The 22,443-nt window shown below is 44.6% G+C and overlaps 1 protein-coding gene across 10 annotated transcripts in view; it reads right to left on the reverse strand.

Moving 5' to 3' along the window:
* Nucleotides 1-22,443, reverse strand: part of ZNF618 (zinc finger protein 618) — a 185,696-nt gene that overhangs the window by 23,890 nt on the left and 139,363 nt on the right. For 3 of the 10 annotated variants that reach the window (XM_066367353.1, XM_066367354.1, XM_066367352.1), the window contains exons 6-11: nt 20,943-21,032; nt 20,025-20,060; nt 19,854-19,931; nt 13,130-13,189; nt 12,482-12,571; nt 2,979-3,218 (exon numbers count right to left, since the gene is read on the reverse strand). In XM_066367353.1, the coding sequence (XP_066223450.1) occupies nt 2,979-3,218; nt 12,482-12,571; nt 13,130-13,189; nt 19,854-19,931; nt 20,025-20,060; nt 20,943-21,032 (594 nt within the window). The remainder of the gene's footprint in view (nt 1-2,978; nt 3,219-12,481; nt 12,572-13,129; nt 13,190-19,853; nt 19,932-20,024; nt 20,061-20,942; nt 21,033-22,443) is intronic. The other 7 variants (XM_066367357.1, XM_066367356.1, XM_066367355.1 and 4 more) reach the window with 3 other exon arrangements.

A 22,443-nucleotide genomic window follows, 5' to 3' on the forward strand; every position in this document is an offset into this window, starting at 1 on the left:
GGTGGCAATTTCCTGAGTGGCTCACCCTCTCCCAGGCACTGTCTGGAAACCTCGGAGGGTAGAGATAGCGTCCAATCAGTGGGAAAACACCAACTGGTGTCCACCCCCCAACCCCCCTGCAGAAGGTACTGAGACAGAGTATCCAAGCTGGAAGGTGGCTCGGCTTTTCCAAGAAGCTCTTGGCGCAATGGGGATGCTGGATGCCCCAAGAGGTAGAGACTTCTGGAGACAAGTCACTACGGGCTGAGCAGCCAAAGCAGCCCCTTTCTTAAGAAAAACAACTTGCACAAGAATATCAAAGGCTCTGAGAAGTTCAACATAAAAGAGACCCGTTTTGCTTTATTTAACCCTATCTTCCCAAACGAATCTGGCCACCGAAGCCTATTTTTTAACTAACAGGTTCCTTAATATCCCTCAAGAAAAAAAAAAAAAAAAAAGGTGATTTCTGGAACCCAGGAACCCATTTTGGGAAATGCCACTGTCACCCCGCCCACCTCAGGCCAGAAGGGCAAGTGCCCAGACCGCGGGGGCCGGGGTTCTGGACGATCACTGGGGGATGAAAATGGAAGCCCGAGGCGATTCCTACAGTTTCTGCTCAATGCTCTGTCCCCTGACCCCAACAACGTCGCCTGATGCAGCCTCCTTTCTGCAGAGGCTGTCCCCAAAATCACAAGGATGACCCTCTCTTCAAAACCCCTACAGAATGCCTGGGCAGAGAGCTACGTATCTGCCCCCTTCAAGAGGTTGTCTTTCAGTTGTCAAATAAAGCCCCTCAATTCCTTGCCTAGGTGTGTGTGCTCGTTTACTGAGCACCTACTACACGCCAGGCACTGATCCAGACACCTTACACCCATGGTATCTCTTAATCCTCATAGCTCTATGAGGTCCACACTGTCCTTTCCACTTTACGGGTGAAAATAAACAGAGGAAAGCGCAGCTGTCAGGTTGCTGGAGCTGAACGTGCTCCCTCTAAGACGGGAGAATGAGGAGACATTGTTCTTGAGGCCCAACGCTTCTTTTTATTACAAGTGCTTCCCTTTCTCCATCTCCTCCCTGGGCACGCAGGGGGTGCCGACCCCTCTGCGGAGGGTTTCCGTGCAGTCTAACCAACTCACTGGTGGAACTTAGGATAACCGGGGTTATGTTTCCAATTATTCCGTCCCTAATGGAAATCTTGATTCGCTCTTCCTACCAGGCACCTCTGGCAGCAAACCAGCGGGCTGTAACACAGGTGAGGTCCCACGCACAGGCCCGCACACCCCCACAGCAAGAGCTGCCGATTCTGGCGTGACGAAGGTGGTGACAACTTCCGTTCTACCATGCAGGTTCCTGGCTGCAACCTGGTGTCCTCTGCTCTGCCCACCTATTAATCCCAGGTGTGACCCCCCCTCTTCCAGCCTCAAGTCTTCCAGATCACATAACGGTAGCTAGAAGCAAGTCCCATAGCTCACTGGATGTTTACTTGGGGACACACAGGTCTGAGAGCTGCACAGACCACACAGCCCCTTCCAGGCAGTTCCCTGCAGAAACTACAAACGTCAGCACTCCCAGCCACAGGGGCAAGACTAAAAAGCAACATTTGAAAGCCATGATCCCATTATTCAGCTGGGCCAACATCTATCACCAATAAGCCCACAATGACCAGTCTGCTTTTAGAAAAATACAATGGCTATTGTCTTTTCTCAACACAATACCTGAAAACCCATTACCTTCAAGATTAAGTACTTACTCTCCTTTTGGGACATCTAAACATAATAAGTGTATCTTCTAACATTTTAAGGAGCCATATCCTTGCCCAACAGTAGCCCCCTGAACCAAGAGGAATAGCAAACACAGTAGCTGCTTAGCTGGATCACCAGTCCAATCTACTGGTTCACTAAACTCAGTCTGACCACTCGTATATTTAATGGATGCTTTGGGCCTCTTGAAAGCAGCTGAAGGACCCATGGTCCCAGAAGGACCACATCATCACGCTACCCTTCGTCTGGCACATTCAGGCAGGCGGCCCAAGGCTCATTCCATCTGGGTATGAGTCGGGATTCCTGATAACTAGTCCTCAGCACACAGTGCTTCTCATCAGTTTTCCTGGGAGAAATGCTGCTGTGAACCTATTACTGCCTGTTCACCCTTCCGGGGTCGGAGCCTCTCTGCACATGGACTCAGATACTAGAGCTGGCACCCACTGGTTTCTGCTGGGCTGTGGCTCGTGGAGCAGTTTCACAGGCAGCACTAGGCAGAGGGAGGCCAAGAGAACAGAGCTCCGGGTCAACCACTCTGCTTCAGGAACAGCGCTTTGTAGAAGTGAGTGTTCTTGTTGGGTTTTCTGAAAGATGGGGGATGCAGAGTCATGCCAAGGGGAGTCCAGGCAGGTGACAGAAATGGATGGACCGGGCTGGATGTCAGACAGACAATAGTGTGATCACAATGAGAAATGATCCCTGCCACAGGGCTATTGGGTTAGGCAGGCAGGAGGGAGTGGTGGGGGCTGTGGAGAGCTGGGGAGCACATGCTCTATGAGACGGGCAGCAGTGGCTCAGACCCAAGCCAGTTGTTGCCCTGCAGGAACGTGGGCCCAGAACTGCCGGATGTGACTTGTCAATGTCAGCTAGAGGTCAGACTTTACATAAAAATCTCCTAATGTTCAAATGTTAGCAATTAATTAAAAACATTTTTAAAAAAATACACCTTAGGCCATGTCTTGAGAAAGAATATTCTCTTTCCAAAAAATAAAGCTTGTAAACCATCTTGCACAACCTCTCATTTAGGATAAAATAATTTAGACTCAAGAGAGGTTAGTGAGGTGGCTCGCCATGGTCACAGGGCCAGCCAGAGGCACAGCTAGGACCCAGATTCATCCCAAAGAACTCTGAGATCCCCACTCTTGCTCTTGCAAGGGAACAACGACCCCGGGCACAGCTGTGGCGGGTGGGTGAAGGGCACGGAGTGAGGAAGTGTGGGGTGACATAGGCCATCGGTACCTGCGGTTGCCTTGCTTGCCGGAGATCCTGAATTTGGAGTGCGGAACGTCTGGGTTTGCGTGGCTGGAGGGGTGCGGTGTAAGAGGGTGGAGCATCGGACCACGGAGGCCGAAGCTTTTTTCCCCGACTGGTTCGTCTGGGTCTTCGCAGCCACGAAGCGTGGAGACGGGGAGACCTCTGGATGTGAACACTCAGAGCCCGTGTCTGGATCGTCCGGTGGCTCCCACCCAGGGGCGGTACCTGAGAGGGTCACGCTCTCAGTCCCCAAGAGCCCTCAGAGCTGGCCGAGTAAGTAGCCTCTCGAGCCACAGACCCCCCATGCTCACGGGCTGTACCCTCTTCTCGGTCTCCGGAAAACAGACTCTCGCTCCTTACCTTGGAGCCTGAGAAAGTCCAGGAGTCTACAACCTTCCCCAGCTTCTCCTTGGGGGAAGCCTACGTCACACGTTAGCCTCCCATCAGTCCCAAGGGTATAAGGCAGATGGGGATACAGAGGCTCAGAGAGGTACAGGCACCACTCCAGGGCAGTCTGAGATTGAGCCAGGATGAGTTTCCCAGACTCCTAACGCATTTCTCTCAATAGTTTGCACCATCTGTTGACCTTCTCAGACGGAATGTTACCAGGCTGGAATTCCTACCTTGACTTTCACTGAGAAAGGGAGAGTTTTAGCCAGGCTGGCTAATTGAGCTTGTAAGGAACAGAAGAGCTATTTAAAAATAAAGAGAACACAGTGGTCCTTCCTTCCTGTAAAGTCGAAAATTTAACTGGAGGGAAAAAAAAATCAGAGAATATAAGGGTTTGAGAAAAGTAGCCATGCGACTGAGAAGAAGAGATTGGGGGCGATGGTCTCCCTGAAACTAGGTAGACGGAGTGGAAATGAATTTGCAGCAAATGGGAATAGTATGCTCAAAGGCTGGGGGTGGAAATGAATGGGAGATGGGATGCGAGAGGGTCTCATTTAGGAAACGCTCCTTGTGGATGGTTTCTTCAGAAGAAAACCTGGAGACCTCACACTGCTGGCCATAGTGGAGCAACTGGTATAGGACTAGCCCTCCTCAAATTCCACTGTAAAGATGGACAAAACACACGAAACAGCAGTTTTCAGACCCTGAGCAGAAGAAGGTGCATGATGGTCAATCATGAAAGAAAACCTCCCCCGAGTCCCATGACCGGTCCTGCTCTTTGTTTGCAGAGACTTTCTAGACTGTGGCACAGCAGTGAAGCCCAAAGGAAGCACTGTGATCGCCCTGAACTGAGCAGACAGTGACCAGAGTTCAGGGCTTCTGCGATGGCTAGAGTTTGCAGGGCAGAATAACAAAGAGGAGAGAATGAGGCAAAAAAGAGAGAGAACTCCATAAATGTGCAAAGGGACCCCCTGAAGTCTCCGGTTGATGCCAAACTAATGTATATCGACAAAGCCTCTATAGAGCCTGGTATCCAATAGCCACTGGGGGGCTGTGAGCCGAGTCAGGATTCACAGACTGGACAGCATTAGAGGATGCTGAAGTTCCTACCTGCCAGAGAGGAGATACTGCTGAGTACCTTGGGCATTCAGCTGAGACCCGGAAGAACCATGCCTTAAAAGAATTATTCTGACCCTAGCATTAAGACTACAGTAGAACCCCATTAACCATGGGGATTCATTACAAGACCTCCAGTGGATTCCTGAAACCACAGATAATACTGAATCCTAGATATACTACATTATTTTTGCCATGCATCCATATTTGTGGTAAATTTTAATTTTTTTTAAATGAGGCACAATAAGAGGTTAACAACAAGAACTGATTGTAACATAGAACAATTATAACAATATAATGTAATAAAAGTTATGTGAATGGTTCTGGGGCTATTATTAAAATAAGGCTTATTTGGGGCATAAGCACTGTGATATTGTGACAACTGATCTGATAACCGAGACAGCAACTAAGGAGTGGGTAGTTATATACGTGAATAAGTTAGACAAAGAGATGATTCACGTTCTGGGAGGGATGAAGCAGGATGGTGCAAGATTTCATCATGCTACTCAGAACAGCATGCAACTTACAATGCATGAATAGCTTATTTCTGGAATCTTCCATTTAATATTTCACACCACAGTTGACCGTGGATGACTAAAACCATGGAAAGTGAAATTACAGATAAGGAGGGGCTACTGTACTCCAGATCTGCCCCAACCCAGCTTAAAACCAAGCAGCTGAAGTATCAAGCTAATCTGTACTAACTGCCTGACAGAACAAAATTCAACATTTTCCAAAAGAAGATAACAAAAAATCCAGACACTAAAGTAACACTACATCTATAGTGTGCAGCAAAAGTTATTTAACAGGTGAAGCAGGAAAATGTGAGCAATACTCACGAGGAAATAAAAAACAGTCAATAGAAACATACAGAAATGACAGAGATAATAGAACTTGCTTAAGACAGGTATTATACATATGCTCAAAGATTTAAAGGATAACATGAACATAATGAAGAAAAAAATGATATAAAAAGGAACCAGGTGGAAATTACATAGACAAAAAATATGAGAGCTGAAATAAAAAATTTACTTGATGAATACTTCTAATGAAAAAATTAAGACTGTAGAAGAAAAACATCAGTGAACTTGAGGACAGGGCACTTGAAACAATCCAAACTGAAACACAGAAGGAAACCAAGGTGGAAACACTATAGAGAGCTTCAGCTGATCTGTAAACATCATCAAAGTATCTAAATACCTGTAAATAGTCTCAACAGGAGATAAAAGAGAAATTAGAGAAGAAAGTATTTATAGAAAGACAGACTGAAAATTTTCCTTGATGAAAAATATAAACCCACTGATTCAAGAAGTTCAAGGAACCTCAAACAAGATAAAGCCAAAAAAATTATATACCCATAATCAAATTACTAAAACCAGTAATATACAGAAATACTGTATTTAAAATAATTCAGAGAGAAAAATACATTAAAGAGTAACAACCAGAATGATCTTTGACTTCTCATCCAACACAACATAAGCCAGAAGATAAAAGAATGACATTTTTAAAGTGCTGAGAAAAAAAAATCTCAACCCAGAATTTCATATCCAGAGGGGATATCTTTTCAAAGATGAAATAAAAACATCTTCAATTAAGGAAGTCTTTCACCAACAAACCTACAATGTAAGAAATGTTCAAGGAAGTTCTTCAGGGAATAAAGAAAAAGGTTAACAGAAGAAATTTAGATTTATACAAAGAAAAGTATATATAGAAAATGTTATATATGTAGGTAAATATAAAAAATATTTTACCACTTTAATTACTTTAACAAATAATAGATAATTAAAACTAACTGTTGGGTTTCTAACTTATTTAGACTTATAAGTATGATATAAGACTTACTACATGTATGATGTAAGAATAGCACAAAGGACAGGTGGGTAGTAAATGGAAGTATATTGTTATAAGATTTTCATATCATGTGTGATATGTTATAATACAAATTCATGATGGATTATAATACACTAAAGATATATATTATAAACCAGAGAGTAACCACTAAAGAAAGATATAGGTAGAAAGCTAAAAGAGGAAAAATGTAAAATTCTTGATTAATATTCAAGAAGGCAAGACAAAAAATGAATAAGAAATGAAACAAATAGAAATATAACAAGATAGTAAACTTAAATGTAACCACATAAAAATATATTAAATGTAAATGGATCAAACACTTCATCAAAAAGGCAAGGATTGTCAGACGGAATAAAGGAGTGAGAACCAACTATATGCATGCACTTCAAGTATAAAGAAAAGGATGAAGAGAGATATACCATGCAAACACTAACCCTAAGAAAGGTGTAGTAGCAATAATAATATCAGACAATGAGTATTACCAGATATAAAGAAAGGCATTGAACAATTTTTAAAAGGTCAATTCATCAAGACATAATAATCCCAAGTGTGTGCACCTAAAAACAAGTTTCAAAATACAAGAATCAAAGCCTGACAGAATTAAAGGAAGAAACAGCATACTCTACAATTAAAGTTGTAGATTTTAACTCTTCTCTCTCAGTATTTGATAGAACAAGCATTCTTTTAAAGCCTGAAAAGGTATAGAGATTTGAACAATATTATCAATCAATTTAACCTGATATTCCATTCAGAAAATACTCCTTTCAACTCATTCTATAAGGCCAGCATTACTCGGATACCCAAAGTAGGTAAGAACATTACATGAAAAGAAAGTACACTGCTGGTTGGAATGTAAAATGGTATAATTGCTTTGGAAAACAATTTGGCTGTTTTTTAAATGTTAAACATACACCTACCATATGATCCAGCCATTCTATTCCCAGGTATTTAGCCAAGAGAGATGAAAGCATTTGTCCACACAAAGATGTGTACAGAAATGTTCACAGCAGCTTTATTTGTATTCGCTCCAAACTGGAACAACCCAAACGCCCATCTATAAGTGAATAAAGGAGACTGCGATATCTATACAGGATCCTAGCATAATGTAATTTCACTTCATCATAACAGTAATGAGATGATGTAGGAACTTAACTTGTGTTGTATCAATTAGCTTATGGTAAAATTCATTTTGTTATACATTGTTTCAGTGAAAGGTACCAAACCTACTGATGATTTAGAGTGAGGACTTACTGTATCTAGAATATTATAAATGGAATACTACTAACCATTGGTCAAAAGGAATGAAGTACTGATACATGCAAATAGGGATGAATCTTAAAACAATTACCGCAAGTGAATGAAACCAGACACCCAAACATACAATGGAAGACTACATGCTGGAATATTCCATATATGTAATTTTCTAGAAAATGCAAATTAATCTATAGTGATAGGAAGCAGATCAGTTCTTGCCTTGGATGAGGAAGTTGTGAACAAAGAATTAGAAAAGGGCAGAAGGAAACTTTTGAGAGTGACAGATATGTTCATACTCTTGATTGCAATGATGGTTTCACGGATGCAAATGTAGGTCAAAATTCATCAAACTGTACACTTTAAATAAAGGCACTTTATTATATAACAATATACCTCAATAAAGGTGTTTAAAAAACTTCACCTGAAATACTTATTTTCTTGTTTATGACCATCATTAACAAACCATTGTTTGAATATGGAGCACTATGCTAATCCTAGGACTGTAGTTCTCTGTTCTGGAGGGATCAGTTTTGGGAGTGATAGTAAAATCCAGGTAAAATTGTGGGGAATTTCAGAAGAAGCGATCAGAAAATATGCTCTTGAAAGCGAATTAACTCTATAAACTACCCTAGGTCTTAAAGTAATTTAGATATCTACTCAAGTAAAAGAAACTTCAAAGAAAGAAGTCATTCTTCCGGCAAAAAGGAAATACCCCAATATTGTAACTTTCTTCAATTCATTTCACAGTTTGACTTTCTAATAGTCTTAACATATTTTAATAAAGTCTAGGCATAATGACTTATTAAAGAAAAAAGTACATGCAATTTACTTTATCAGAATAAAAGATAAGAATCATAGAAGCAAAAAAAAATCATAGAAGCATCTCAATGAATGTAGGAAAAACATGTAATACCAATTTATAAAAAAAGCTTTCAGTAAACTATGAATAGAGGTAAATTCAACTGATAAGCGGCATCTATGAAAACCCACTTCAGCTAATACAATACTTAATGATGACAATGATTATATTTAATGATGAACAACTGAACCCTATGACTGGGAACAAGGCAAAGATATCCACTCATTTCATTTATTCAACACTATACTGGAGGGTCCTAATGAGTATAGTAAGGAAGAAAAAAAAATAATACTACAGATTGGAAAGAAATAAAACTATCTTTATTAGTAGATGACATCAGTATGTACAAGGAAAATCCTAAGAATCTATAAAAAGACTATTAGAACTAATAAGTAAATTTAGCAAAGTTGCAGATAACAAATTCAATATTAAAAAACCAATTGTGTTTAACATGCACTAACAATGACTAAAAAATTTAAAAGGTCAAAGTAATGTCAAAAAACATAAAATGCTTAGAAGTAATATAATATGTGTAAGATCTCCACATTGAAAAGTACAAACTATCACTGAAACAAATAATAGACATAAATATAATACTTAGAGAGATATACCATGTTCATGGATTGGAAGACTCAATATGTCTATTCTCTCGAAATTGGTCTACTGGCTCAGTGTGGTCCTAAACAAAAACCCAGTTAGATATTTTGTAGAAAATGACAGGAAGACTAACATCTATAAGGAAAAAGAAAGTTCCTAAAATAGACAAATATTCTTTAGAAAGGACAACACTGAAAAAACTGAGAGTACAGGTACCTGATTTAAGACTTTCTATGAAACTCTTGTAAATAAGACTATAGACAAATAAATCAATGGAACAGAAATAGACTCATTTATATATTCAATTGATTTTCAAGAAAGGTATCAATGCAGTGTAATGGAGAAAAGACAATTTTTTCAAAAAATGGTGTTGGGACAACCAGATATCCGTATGGAATAAAATGAATCTCAACTCATACCTCTCAATAGCTCATAACTTGGAAGTGGATCACAGACCTAAATGCAAAAGCTAAAATTATAAAGTTTCTTAAAGATAATGAAGGAAAATATCTTCACCATCTTGGAAGTAGGCAAGAATACCCTGGGTAAGATAGAGAAAGTACCAATCTTAGAAAAATAATAATAAATTAGACGCCATCAAAATAAAAAACAGATGATCATCAAAAGAGATACTGTATGAAAACTAACAATCATGCCGAAGACTAGGAGAAAATATTTACAGTGTATGTATTTGATGAAGGACCTGGATCTAGAATATATAAAGAGCTCCCACAACTCAATAAAAAGACAAATAACACAACCTGAAAATGGGCAAAAGACTTAAATAGTTTCCAAAGTAAAATATACAAATGGCCAATAAACAAAGGAAGGTGCTCAAAATCATTAGTCATCAGGAAAATACAAATTAACATGAAGTGCCACTACACACTCTCCAGAATAACTACAATTAAATAATCCATTGCCACCAAATGTTGGCAAGAACATGGAATCTGTGACTGGTGGAGGGTAAAATGCTGCAGTCATTTTGGAAAATGGTTTGTCAGTTCTTAAGTTAAACATATTCTCCCCTAACCTACCTAGCAATTCTTCTCCACAAAAAGTCTCATACAAGCATTTTCATAGCAGCTTTATTCATAACAGCGTAAAACTAGGAACAACTCAATAAGAAAATGGCTAAACAAACTGGTAATTTTTCATACAATGAAATACTGCTCAAATGAATGAATCTTGACACTATTTTGCTCAGTGAAGCAGCAGATAGATGCAAGAGTACACATTACATGACTCCATTCGTAAGAACTTTCCCAGTCAGTGTAGGTACCCTCACCTGAGTATTCTCACCAGACCCAGGGTCTCTTGAGGCCTGGCCCTGGGCACCACTGGATGCTGTCGGGTCCAGCCCCTAACTCCACACAGAATCCACGGACATGCAAATCTCTAGATCCAAAGGCAAGCCAAAGGCCACTGGAGGGGCTACTGGTCAGCCTGGGAGAATCAGTCTTCTATGAGGTCTAGCCTAAACCACTCATGCTGTATTTTAAACACAGCTGATCCTAGAATCCTCAGACATTAGTAATGAAGAAGATAGATTTTATTCAACAAACAGATGCAGAAAGACAAAGAAAGAGTCTGTAACAGAGAGAAGAAGAAAATGAACAGTGAGAAGCAGTAGACAGCTCTTCAGGATGGAAGCACCTAGACGCTGAGGAAGAACTCGAGGTGCAAGCAATGTACCCCTTCATGCTCTACCATCCAGTATGTGATACAGAACAGCTTCTTGATTAGGAGCATGGGCTTGGAGCTCGCCTTCCAAGGTTCAAAACCAAGCTCCCCCTCTTAGTAACTACTCCATAACTGTACGCAACTTGTTGCAGAAACTTGGGAGAAGAGCAGAAGTGGCCCTGAAGGCCCTCTCCAAAGGCTGAGACTGTGGTTGCAGGCTGGCCTTGCAACTAGCACGTAAGGGCATTCTGTGTAGCATCCTCTCCAGACACCAGGCAGCAGGACGGATGCCCACACACAGCTGCTAGTCCCTGCCCGTGGGGCTCAAGCCCAGCCGCTGCACTGATGGCTCAGCACCAGCACCATTACTGGGTCAAATGGATGGGTTGTGCCCACCAAGCAGAAACTGTCCTCTTCCCCCAACACAGGACCTGACTATGTGGTGGGAAGTGGATGAACCATGCATCCCTAGCCTCAGCGGCAGGATGGTTTCTTCCAGTTGGGCCACCAGGGATACCTGCCTGAGGGTTTGAAGATGCCTAGAATCCAGTCCCCTGGGCTGCAAAGACCTCAGGAGCTCCTGGAGATGGGAACCCTGAGCCCCGAGAAGGGAAGTGAGAGGTCCGAGGTCACCTACCAGTTAGAGGCTGATCAGGACAAGAATCAGGCCAGCTATGGAACTCGGGACGGGGCTCTCACCCGCGGGAGACCCTCAGCTTCTGCTGCTCCGCTCGGCAGGGAGGACTTCTTGGGGAAGCTGTCTGCACCGCCCTCTAAGCTCTGGATACCATCTTGCCCCCCTGAATGTCCTTGGGGGGCCACCTGCTTGTGCCGCTGTTTTCAGGTGCTCAAACGGGTCATGGGCCTCCTAGACTGTAGGGAGCTTAAATCCCCGATTACCTTGCACAAACCCTCCCTGTCTCTGGACCTAAGTCTCCCCATCCAGAGTTATGGAGCGGGATCTACACGGCTCCACCCTGAGAAACAAGAGCAGCATCCTAAACAACCCCACCATGAAGGTGGGTAGGCCCCGCCCCTGTCAGGACTGAGGGCCTCCTAGCTCATATACTTGGGATTGAAGGACGGAGTCCACTCCAACACCCAAGTGAAGCTGGGAAATCAGCGGCAACGGAGTAATGGAGGGGTGCTATATCCCTGTGGGTAGGGCCCTTAGAACTTTTTCCTTCTGGGTCAGGAGAGGAGTGAGAGATCGGAGGCCAAAGACAGGACATGGTCTGCCCAAAGTCACATGCAAGCCTGTGACCCATTGGGCTGCACACCCAGGGCTCTGAGTCCTGGCTTAGCCACTCTTAGTTTCTTACCCCTTCTACCACTAAGGACAGAGAGGGAGCTGTCCTGTCTAGTTGGCCATCCCTTGCCTGGGTTAGGCTCTGCAGGGGTTCAGACTGGGGCTGCATCCTAAGGTGCTGGATTTGGGAGTGGGGATTCAGGAACATGAGGCGCTTAGAGGAGGTGGGGACAGAGCCACTGAAGAACTTGGGACAAGTGGTGCCCAACCTCTGAGTCTACCGAGGGAAGACTCAGGCTTTCCTGGCTTAAGGGTGGGGCCTTCCCAGCTATTCCAGCTACTGGAGCAAGGTGGCCCCAGGTCACATCTGGGCACATGTAGAGACTGGCCCAAATGAAGCTCACCTTTACTTTCACCCTCCCCTCGCAATGCCCCAGAACCTAGGCTTAGGCCTGACCCACCCCTCCCCCAGCAACAAAAGGTACTCACTGATGGGGGCGTGTAAGGCCACATGCTCCTGGTAGGGCGTGTAGTACTTGTACTGCTTTCCACAGAATTCACAGGTGTAATTGCCAGTTTCTGTTCAAGAAGGAAATAAAAGTGGGGGAATAGGCGCCTGGCTCCCAATCAGAAGCAGCAGCGTGCTCCCTCCCCCCAAACTCCTCCTCATTCTGGGACAACAAACTAGAATCGGGTGCCCACCTGAGCTGACGACTACCTGACGACTACCTGAGTTCAAATCCCAGCTCTGCCATTTGGAGCTGCGTGACCTCGGGCAAATCTCTTAACCTCTCTGTGCCTCAGTTTTCCTATCTGTAAAATGGGGGGAATAACAGGACCACCTTATAGGATTGCTGTGAGGATTAAATTTATAAGTCAAGTGCTTAGAACAGTACCTGGCACACACCGTCCTCTTTCACCGCCCCACCCCCAGGCCCTGGTGCTCAGGAAATGTGTGGTGACCCACGCTGAACGCCAGTGCCCACCTCTCTCTCGGCCCCTTTGCAAGCCCTGCCCTCTGGAATGGCCACACTTGGGTCCCCTCATCTCCAGGACCTTCCCCTGCCCCCAAGCACCCCCACCCCCAGCAGAAGAGGTCACGCCTTCCTCTCAGGTCCCACCATACTTTATTTTTACCTCTCTTTTGGGTCTGCCTAACTTCTTTCTTCTTAAAAATTTCTGATGTTATATTGTTCACTGGGGGAAAATTATAAAATACTGATAAATACAAAATTTTTTTTAAAAAATAAGAAATTTCAATCATCTGTAATCCCCAAACAAAGAGCCGCAGCTGCCCCTGGGTTAGAAGGTGCACCTTGCAACCTGCCCCAGACCCCACCTCTCACTCCCATTACGCTGACATCATCCGTCTGGCTCCTGAGGGCCTCGAATTAGCAGCTCTGATCTATATCCTCTTTGTAACCTAGTGCATTCAATCGACAATACTGTGTGGACATCGTGCTCAATCAATAAGCTTCGATCTCTACTGCATTATGGCCGCACGGTTCCCAGCGGACTCTAGAATCTGCTGCGCCAGTCTCCTACACCAGGGGACGATTCAGATGGTTTCAAAATTTTTTTTTTCCTTTATATATAAAAGAATGCTGTGGTCCACATCCCTGGAGAGATTTTGGCACATGTGCTCCTTATTTTTTTCACATCACTGCAAAATAAAGATTATTGTGCATAATCCCTGTACATTATTTCCACAGGAAAAGCTAAGGGTATGTATTCTTAAGACTTTTGGTAACCACGGCACCAAATCTCTGTATCAAAAGGCTGGGCCAATTTTTTTTTTCTTTTTTTTTAGTCTCAATCAGAAAGATGTGAAAATGACTGTTTACGTACACCGTATCAGGCAGTCAGTATTATTATCTTCTTAAACCGTGACTGATAGGGGAAACCATACCGCACTGCTGGTTTGATTTTCCACCTCTCTGAGTTGGAAGGAAATTGACTATTTCTGATGTTTAATTGCCGTTTTTCTGTCATGACTTTTCTGTGTTATTGCCAGTGTTTCTAGAGGTATACTGAAACCTTTTCTTAAATCGCTAAAAAACTCTGTAGAGTAGGACACTAACATTTTGTTGTGTTTGTTAGTTACACAAGTATTTTTGCTCAAATTGGCTTCTTAGTCTGTTTAGGGTTTTTATTCTCTTAATAGGGAAGCTTTAAAATTTTCTGCAGTTACATAATTTCGGTAACTGACGAACACTGGAAATGATCTACTTGCTATCTGTAGGCTTCAAAGTTGTTAGGCCAACTGTATTATGACCTATATAATCTTATTTGCCTACTTTCTCTGTCCAAGACTAACGGTACTAAAGTCTTTCACTTCATTGTGTTTCTAAATGTATTTTGTATATTTAGATCCAATGTTGTTTAATGCAAAGAGGCTCAGGAGATGCAGATCTTCACTGGGAACTGCACCCTGTATTAGCATCACCCTGTTTTCTAGTGAAGTGGTGCTCCAAGTGTGGACCCTGGGCCAGAAGCATCACCATCACCTGGGAACCTGCGACACGTGCAAATTCTCAGGACTTGACCGAGACAGAGAGAAAGAAAAGGTCTCGGCATGGGACCTGGCAACCTGGGTTTTAATAGATCCCTTAGAAAAGTTTACGAACCACTGCTCTAATACACTGCTCACAAAAATTAGGGGATGAGGGAACCTGTAGATACTCCAGTACTTTCAGCCTTCCGTATAGTGCATTTTCACCAATGAAATCAAAGTTGGTTTTGCATCTCATTTGCATAATCAAACAACTTTCTTTGACTTGTTGTTTGCTTTTATGATGTTCTTGTTTAATAAAAAAAAATCAAATGCTTCTTTTTTTTATTGCTTCATATTCATTTTGAAATATTCTCTAATTTTGGTGAGCAGTATATGTAATTATGCAGTTTTATTAGTTCACCTGGAATTAATATTAACTTTTGGTAGTAACGTTGTCAGATCTCCATTCTACCTGTTTGCATGTGCCTCAAGAGATTCCCCTGAACTTCCCTGTACAGCTCTTTCATTCACTAAACAATACTGCGCTAAATGCCGGCGCAAAATGTTGATGAAAAAGAGTCACGGTTCCTGCCTTAAAGGAGCTTCCGGTCTGGTAAAGGAGACACAACAATCAAATCTTCATACACATCTAAGCTGCAACCATGGCAGGTGCTCTTAAAGGAGACATTTACAGTGCTACGAAAATTTTAATAGGCAGTTCAATTTAGTTAAGGAAGCAGCAAAGAGTTTCCTCAGAAAGAGAAAAGATCATCAACTAGGTATGTCTCCAATAAGCCATTGATAATTGGGTTAGTTCAAATTAACCTGAGAATCTTTGTCTTCCAATGAAGGAGATCATGCCATTTGCTTTTATTGCTGTATCTGACTTGGTTTAACTTGTTTTTTTGATTCTTTTTTTTTCCCTTAAGCTTCACCCTTCTGGTTTGTTCCTTGAAATTTTCAGGTGTTAGATGCATGACCTCTTTTCTTTGCCTTTCCATTACTCGCCAATATTCAATTATTTTCCAACACTCTCCATTGTTTTAGACAGTATACCATAATCAAGCAGGAAATGATATTTTTGCATCTACTACGATGGAGAAAGGGAGTTGAATGCAGTGCTTCTCCAACCCTACAATGTTTACGAATAATCTATAGACTTACAACAGGGACTGCCGGGCCCGCCCGAGAGGATCTGATCCCAGAGGTCTGGTGTGGGACCTCAGGAGTTCCACTTCTCTTCAGTTAATAGGAGATACTGCTGCTGCTGCTCGGGGGACCACACTATGAGCAGGACTGGCTTACTACCTTTATGGTACCCCTCACCATTCTGTCCTTCTTGTGATTTTAAAACTCATTATTAATATTTTTGAATACTCTTTTGTCTTTTGCATTCAATTTTACAATCCAGATTTGCAACACTGTAAACTTACTTCTAGTTTACTTGGCTTTAGTATTCACCACAAGTGCTCTTGTACTGTGAATTATTTCTTCATAATTGAGCCCTGAAGTATGCTCTACCACTCAGTTCTGGGGAACATAACTTCAAATAATTTCTTAAAGATGGGTACATAGGAGATACAGTATGTGTCTGAGCCCTGGCTTTTTTCTTTACACATAAATTCAGTTTGTCTAGATTTAAAATTCTTAGATTGCAACTTTTCTCCTTCCAAACTCTTTCATTGCAGAAAAGACAGAGGCATGTCCATTGTGGATTCATTCGTATATAACTTGCTTTTTAATTTCTAGATGGCCGATTAATATTTTCCTTTATAGTTTTGAAAAGTCATTGAGATCTATTTAGTTATGGGTCTCCTTATGTTGACTCTACCTGACATATGACAAGCCCTTTAATCTGCATACACATGTCTTTCTTCAGTTGAGCAAATTTTTCTTCTATTATATCTTTGAAGTACTGCTTCTGTTCCACCAGTACAACATTAATTATCTAGAACTGGTTCCCCATTCTCCATATTAATCAGTTTTCCTCTTATCTCATGTATTCAAATCTGTCCTTTACATCATTAACCCCACTTCAGTAGATCGACTCTGCTCTTGACTACCTACAATTTTTAAGTCCTAGTTGTGTTCTTGTATTTTTAGCTTCTCTACAATCCTTCCTCATCTCATGCCTCTCTTTGCCTTTTCTTCTTATCCCTTTTTACCATATAACTGCAGGCTCCTTTTTCACAGGGTTGATGTTAGGGCTTGAACCACGTCCCCCACAAGTTCAGATGATGATGCCTTTCCTCCCAAGGTGATGATATTTTGGCCAAAAGTGATAGCAACAGAACCCAACCACACTGGCACCCTGATCTCGGACTGCCAGCCGTCAGAACTGTGAGAAAACAAAGTTTCCTGTTGTTTTAGCCACCCATTGTTAGGGCAGTCCCAGTAGACTAAGACAAGTCATATTTTCTTATGTTCAACTGTGGCTGTCAAACCACAATCTTCTAGATTTTACGGTAGATCGTTTTCAGAGGTATGATCTTCCCCCGAGTCTCCTAAATTCTCTTTCCTGTCATGTGCAATTTCATGGTTCCCATGGTTTATTTATTTATTTTTCAAGTTCGTCTTCTTTATTCTCATGTAAAAATCAAGTAACCTATCAACAAATCCAGACCTACTGTTTCAGTAGGCATGAACGAACCGCTCTGCATCTTCCCATTGTCAAGGTAGACCACTAGCACGGTAATACTTCCCAGATCACATACAGGTCCCCTTAGACCAGTTCCCTTCCCCCTAGCAGGGCTCTTCTATCCTGCCGCTGGCTTCTTCAAGTCCGTCTTTCTCTCATTTGCCCAGCTAGTGTGGATGTGGAAGGTATGCTCCCAGCATGGACCGCTGCCAGGTTTGTTGTGTTCTTTTCCCCCTCTTCCTCAACTTACAATCGCTATTTGTGGTGACTAGTCCCTTCACAGTACACTTTGTCACTACTGGCTCCTCTTATTCTGCACTCACCATTTTTAGGATTCTGTGGCAATGCCCTGCTTACAAGTGACAGAAGCCCCAGAAGCAGCATTCTTAGCCTGCAAGGGACCGTCACACTATTCTAGCAACCTCACTTCCACAGTGTCAAGGTGGGAGCACGGGGCAGGGGTGGAGGTGGGGTGAGGAGGAGGCTGGGAGCCAAACTCAGTTCGATTTTCTCCCTGCAGTACCCTACTCTGTGTCATCTGGGATAATTCCTCCCAGGTCCTAGCATGGTTTGTCTGTAAGGCTTAGTTACTGACATACAAAACAAGCTTCATCTTGTTCTGCACCTTTCTGGGTAATTAATAGGTACCAAATATTTAATGCTTCCATGTGAGTGTCAAAGACTAATTCTTTCATAAATATAATCTCAGCTAATCTCCATGATGATCCCGAGAGGTGAGTTTAACTGTCATCACCTCGTTTCAGAACTAAGGAAATGCTGGATTAGAGAGATTACAGAATTTGCAGGACATAACACGGGGATTAAGCGTAGAGCTGGGATTCGTATGTGGGATGGCTCTAAAGCTCTCACTCTTAGCGATCTCTTGGCAGCACTGCTCATTTGCGACGCCCTGAATACAAGCCAGGTGCTGGCTAGAAACTTTACGCATTCACCCTGCAGAAGAGATGGACGTTCTTGTCACCCACTTCTAGATCAGTCAGAGGACACCCAGGGTGGAGTAAGCAGATAGTGAACTGGTGGTGCCAGCAGTCAAACGTGGGCCTGTTGGATTCCAAAGCCGATTTCCATAATTACAATGTTAGAAAAGAGACAGGAGGGCAGTGCTGAGCTGAGGTTCCCTATCCTGTACCTATCTGTCTACAAATGTCTATCACAGAAAGTATCTGATTCACATCCGGGTTTTCCCTTAAGCTACCTTCTAGCAGTGTTTGTGTTGAGAATTTCATCATTTTATTTATCTTCGAGATTTTTTTAATGTTACTGTTTACTGAATGTTGACTATGCATATGGCAAAGCACTGTGCTAACCATTTTACAGAAGTTATCACATCTGCAGTTTCCTGAGTGCTTAAGAGTAAAAAGAAAGCGGAGACTCATTCCCTATGAGGAAAGAGGAAGAAAATGCATTCAGGGACTCAGGCTGGCCTTCCTAAGGCCTAGGACCAAGCTCCAGGCTACACTGTTGCATCCCCTTGGCTTCCCTTCTCTCAGGTTCCCGCACTCCTTCGTTCCATGGTTTGCACATATTATTTCTGCAAACTGCCTTAATCCTTATTGTGATGAAGCAGATTCAATAAAGGTCTTCTTCCTTTTTTTTTTTTTTTTTTTTTTTGCCAAGTAGTAAGACAGGGACAGGAAGTAAAGAGAGGAATCAGAGAGTATGTAAATTTCTGAAGGGCTGGACCAAATGAGTCTCACTTGTGAGTCCTCACCGCCACCTCCACCAATCCATTCTCCCAGCAGCCAAAATGGTCTTCCTACAGCGCAAATCAGAGTAAGTCCCTTCCCCGTTTGGTCAAGTCTCCTGGCTCCGCTAATGCCCCTCAAGATGAAGTCTAAATAACTTCGGCCGGCATTCAAGGCTCTCTCAGACCTGAACTCAGAATCGATTTCCCTTTCGATTCCCGGCACGGTGCTGCTCTCCTGCCTTCACGCAGGGTGCAGGGGCTCATTCCCCAGCCAGGTCCCCACACGGGGGCCTCTAGGATTCCCAAGGCTGGTCAGGTACCCCCAGCACCCACAGTCCCCTGTGCTTCTGGGTACACTGTAACTATTGCTTCCTGGCCGCGGGCCCTCTCCGTGTGCATTACCCAAAGGGAGGGCCACCTGTGTCCTGCTCACTGCCGCATCCCCACGACACTCAGTGCAAGTGTGCTACAGACAGGCAGGTCATGTGCACGGCTCCTGCCTGCAGGACGTTACTGGGACGAGGACAGAGCGTCTGCATGTGGCTCCCCCGGGCAGCCTCACAGGCTGATAAACCCCTTCAGATAACGACGAGTCATTTTCCGAGCACCTATTATGTACCAGGCACTGTGCTAATTAATAGGCGATTGATATCCATGATGTCATTTAATCCCCCAACAAACCTGCGGGGAAATGTCATCCTCATGCCACAGGTGAGGAGCCGAGGCTCAGGACGGCTAACAGACTGCCAGGGCACCAAGCATGTGCTACTTTCACTGCCCTGACCGTGACCCTGTGCTGTCCTGCTGCTTCTCAAAAGCTAAATCCTAACACTGACTAACCCGTCTGACAGGTGGGCAAAGCGAGGTACAGGAAGGCCAGTGGCTGGCCGGCCAAAGATGCTGCTGCCAGATAAGCAAGCCACCCTCCTCCAGCGGCGGAGCTCACCTTGCCACCCTCAGCCAGCCCCCACCCATCTCCCCACCCAGCCCCAGCCCCAGCCCCAAGGAGAGGCCCGCATACTTGGCCCGATTTTCTGGAACGGTTCCGGGGGTTCTTCCTTCACCTCTTCAGTGGCCACGACACCTTGCTCGAAGGGGTCTGCGGGAGAACACACAGCCCTTAGCGCCCTGGTAACTAGGTCTTGGGAGCCCAGCTGGGGACCAGGGAGGTGGCTAGCCACCAAGTACTTACCTGCCCGATTCTCGGGGGCCCCTTCCACACTAAACACTGTGCCCAGGCGGGAGGCAGCGGCCGCAGAAGAAAAGAAGCAAACAGGAGCCCTGTTAGTCCCTGCACCCAGCTGCCTCTGCCCACCGCTCCCGGCCCCCGTCCCGGTGAGCTTGGCGAGTGTGGATGCCCAAGAAATCCAAGGGCAGGGCACACACAAGAGGGCGCATCCCAACCAGAACATAGCCTGTATCTCCGTGCCTCTTCCTCCCGTGGCAGGGGCCCACCCTAGGGGCAGGCTGGCATTTCCGTCTGCCCGGTTTCTGGGTCACCAGCACTCATTTGAAGGACCAGGGCAGGAGAAAGAGATCAGGAGGAGAGAAAAAAATGGAGGCGAGAGGACGGATGAGCCAGTAGGTAGTGAGCCTGGTTGTCACGACTTGAGATGGGCTGGGGGGGTGCTCCGAGGGAGCCCCCAAGATCCCTCCCAGGCCCAAGAGCCTATTTCTAGGATTCTTAAGTTTCTAAAAACAAATTACCTAAATTTATTGTTCTAATTTCTAACTCTATAATCTAAGACACTAAAACACCATCATTCATTTTTAAAAACTGTTTTAATTTCACCAGAGCATGTGAATACTCAATATGAAATCGTATAATGAATTGATATGAAATTGCGAGTATCCGACTGATTTTGATCTACGAAACCGGCAATTTCACTTGGGTTACCCTTATCAGAAGTATATACGGAGGACGATTGGGGACCTTTTTCTCCCCTAGGGTCCTCAGGGGTTGGCCACGCCCCTCACGGTCTGGTTGCTGCAGGACCTTCTTCTAGGTGAGGAGAAAGGAAGGGCTCCAGGTAGGGCTGGGGCTGGATAAGCAGCCCTGGGCGTGGCAGTGGTCTCTTTATGTGGAGGGAGGGGCCTGACTCACACTCACCATCCACGGCATGCAGGTCTCGGTGCTCCTGGAAACAGCTGTAGTATTTGTACTTCTTCCCGCAGATGTCACACGTGTACCTGAAATTGTCTGTGGGGGGTGGGAAGACAGCATGTGGTTACCGGCGCTTCAGTCACTTGGGCTGGAGCTTTTGGAGACCAGCTCATCTGCCTCAGGAACCAGAGCAGTTTAGACGGGCCCCAACTGCTGACTCCGTGGAGAGTCAGTTCCGGGGATGTTAAGGTCCTCCACACAAGGAGACCGGGAAGCCCTGAAGTGACTTTCAAACCAACCCCGATCCTACTCTTTGTGAGCTGAGCTCCTAAGGGAAGGGTCATACCCCCCTCCGTAGTCACGTGAGAGTAACAATCAGGGCAGCCACCACTTCCTGGGCGCCCCGTGTGCCAGGCACTCTCCCTGCATTTGCTCCACTAGCTCTTGCAACTGAGGGTGGAGAGAGTAGCCCATTTAACAACAGGGAGACGGGGGGTCAGAGGGTGCTGCCCCGAGCCCCATAGCTAAGAGGGCTCGTGGCAGGCAGTTTCAGTCATGGCTCCAGTGACCCTGGGCTCCTGGTGTTCACGTCCTGTGTGCTTCCTCCCCCGAGTCTGGACGGGACCTAGCGACTTGCTTCTAAAGATGAGAATGCAGTCAAGTGGTGGGATGTCCGTTCTGAGATTAGGTTATGAAAGACGACTTTTGTCTGGCTCACACCATCTGGCACGCTGCACGCTGCCCCACGGAGACTACACGGCAGCCTCAGGTGGACAGCCAGTGGGGAACTTATGCCCTCTGTCCAAGAGCTTGGGAAGGACCGATCCTGCTAACAACCCCACGAGTGAGCGTGGAAGCAGCGGCTGCCCCGGTCGAGACCTGAGACGAGACCATGACCTTGACTGCAGGCTCACAAGAGCCCAGAGCCGGAGGACCCAGTGAAGCCCCACCCAGATTCTGATCACAGAAACGATGCGCTAATCAGTGTTTGCTGCTCTTAAGTCTGTAAGTTTGGGGGAAAATAAATTATACAGCAATAGATAATGAACAGAGGACCTTAGATTGGATAATCCCTAGGCTTTCCAAAGTTGGAAGCTGGACTCACACAGAATGCTGTCCTCACCACACAGCAACACTACCATTGGCCCCAGCACCAACTTGTGTGTGCATTCCGTGGGCTGTTCTGGGACGGCCCACCCACCCCTCCTTTCTGTGGATGTCCAGCACAAGGAGGTCGGGCAGACTGCACAGTGGGACAAGAAATAGCCAGGATTAAAATACTGACTTAATCCTAAGCCTTGGCCAAGTCTGGGAGCACGGCGGCCCTTCCTGGTCCAGATAAGCCACATTCTACTCCTGGGATCTGATGAGATCCCTCCATCCCAAGGCTGCAGTGCCAGGCAGTTCCGTGGAAAGATTCCTGGCCCCTAGGTGGCTGAACTTTGGGACACAAATGACATTAGCCATCTCCCCACCTCTGCCCCCACCTCTTCCACTACACCTGCAG

Source organism: Saccopteryx leptura, chromosome 2 (assembly GCF_036850995.1).
Source record: "Saccopteryx leptura isolate mSacLep1 chromosome 2, mSacLep1_pri_phased_curated, whole genome shotgun sequence".
Taxonomy (NCBI): domain Eukaryota; kingdom Metazoa; phylum Chordata; class Mammalia; order Chiroptera; family Emballonuridae; genus Saccopteryx; species Saccopteryx leptura.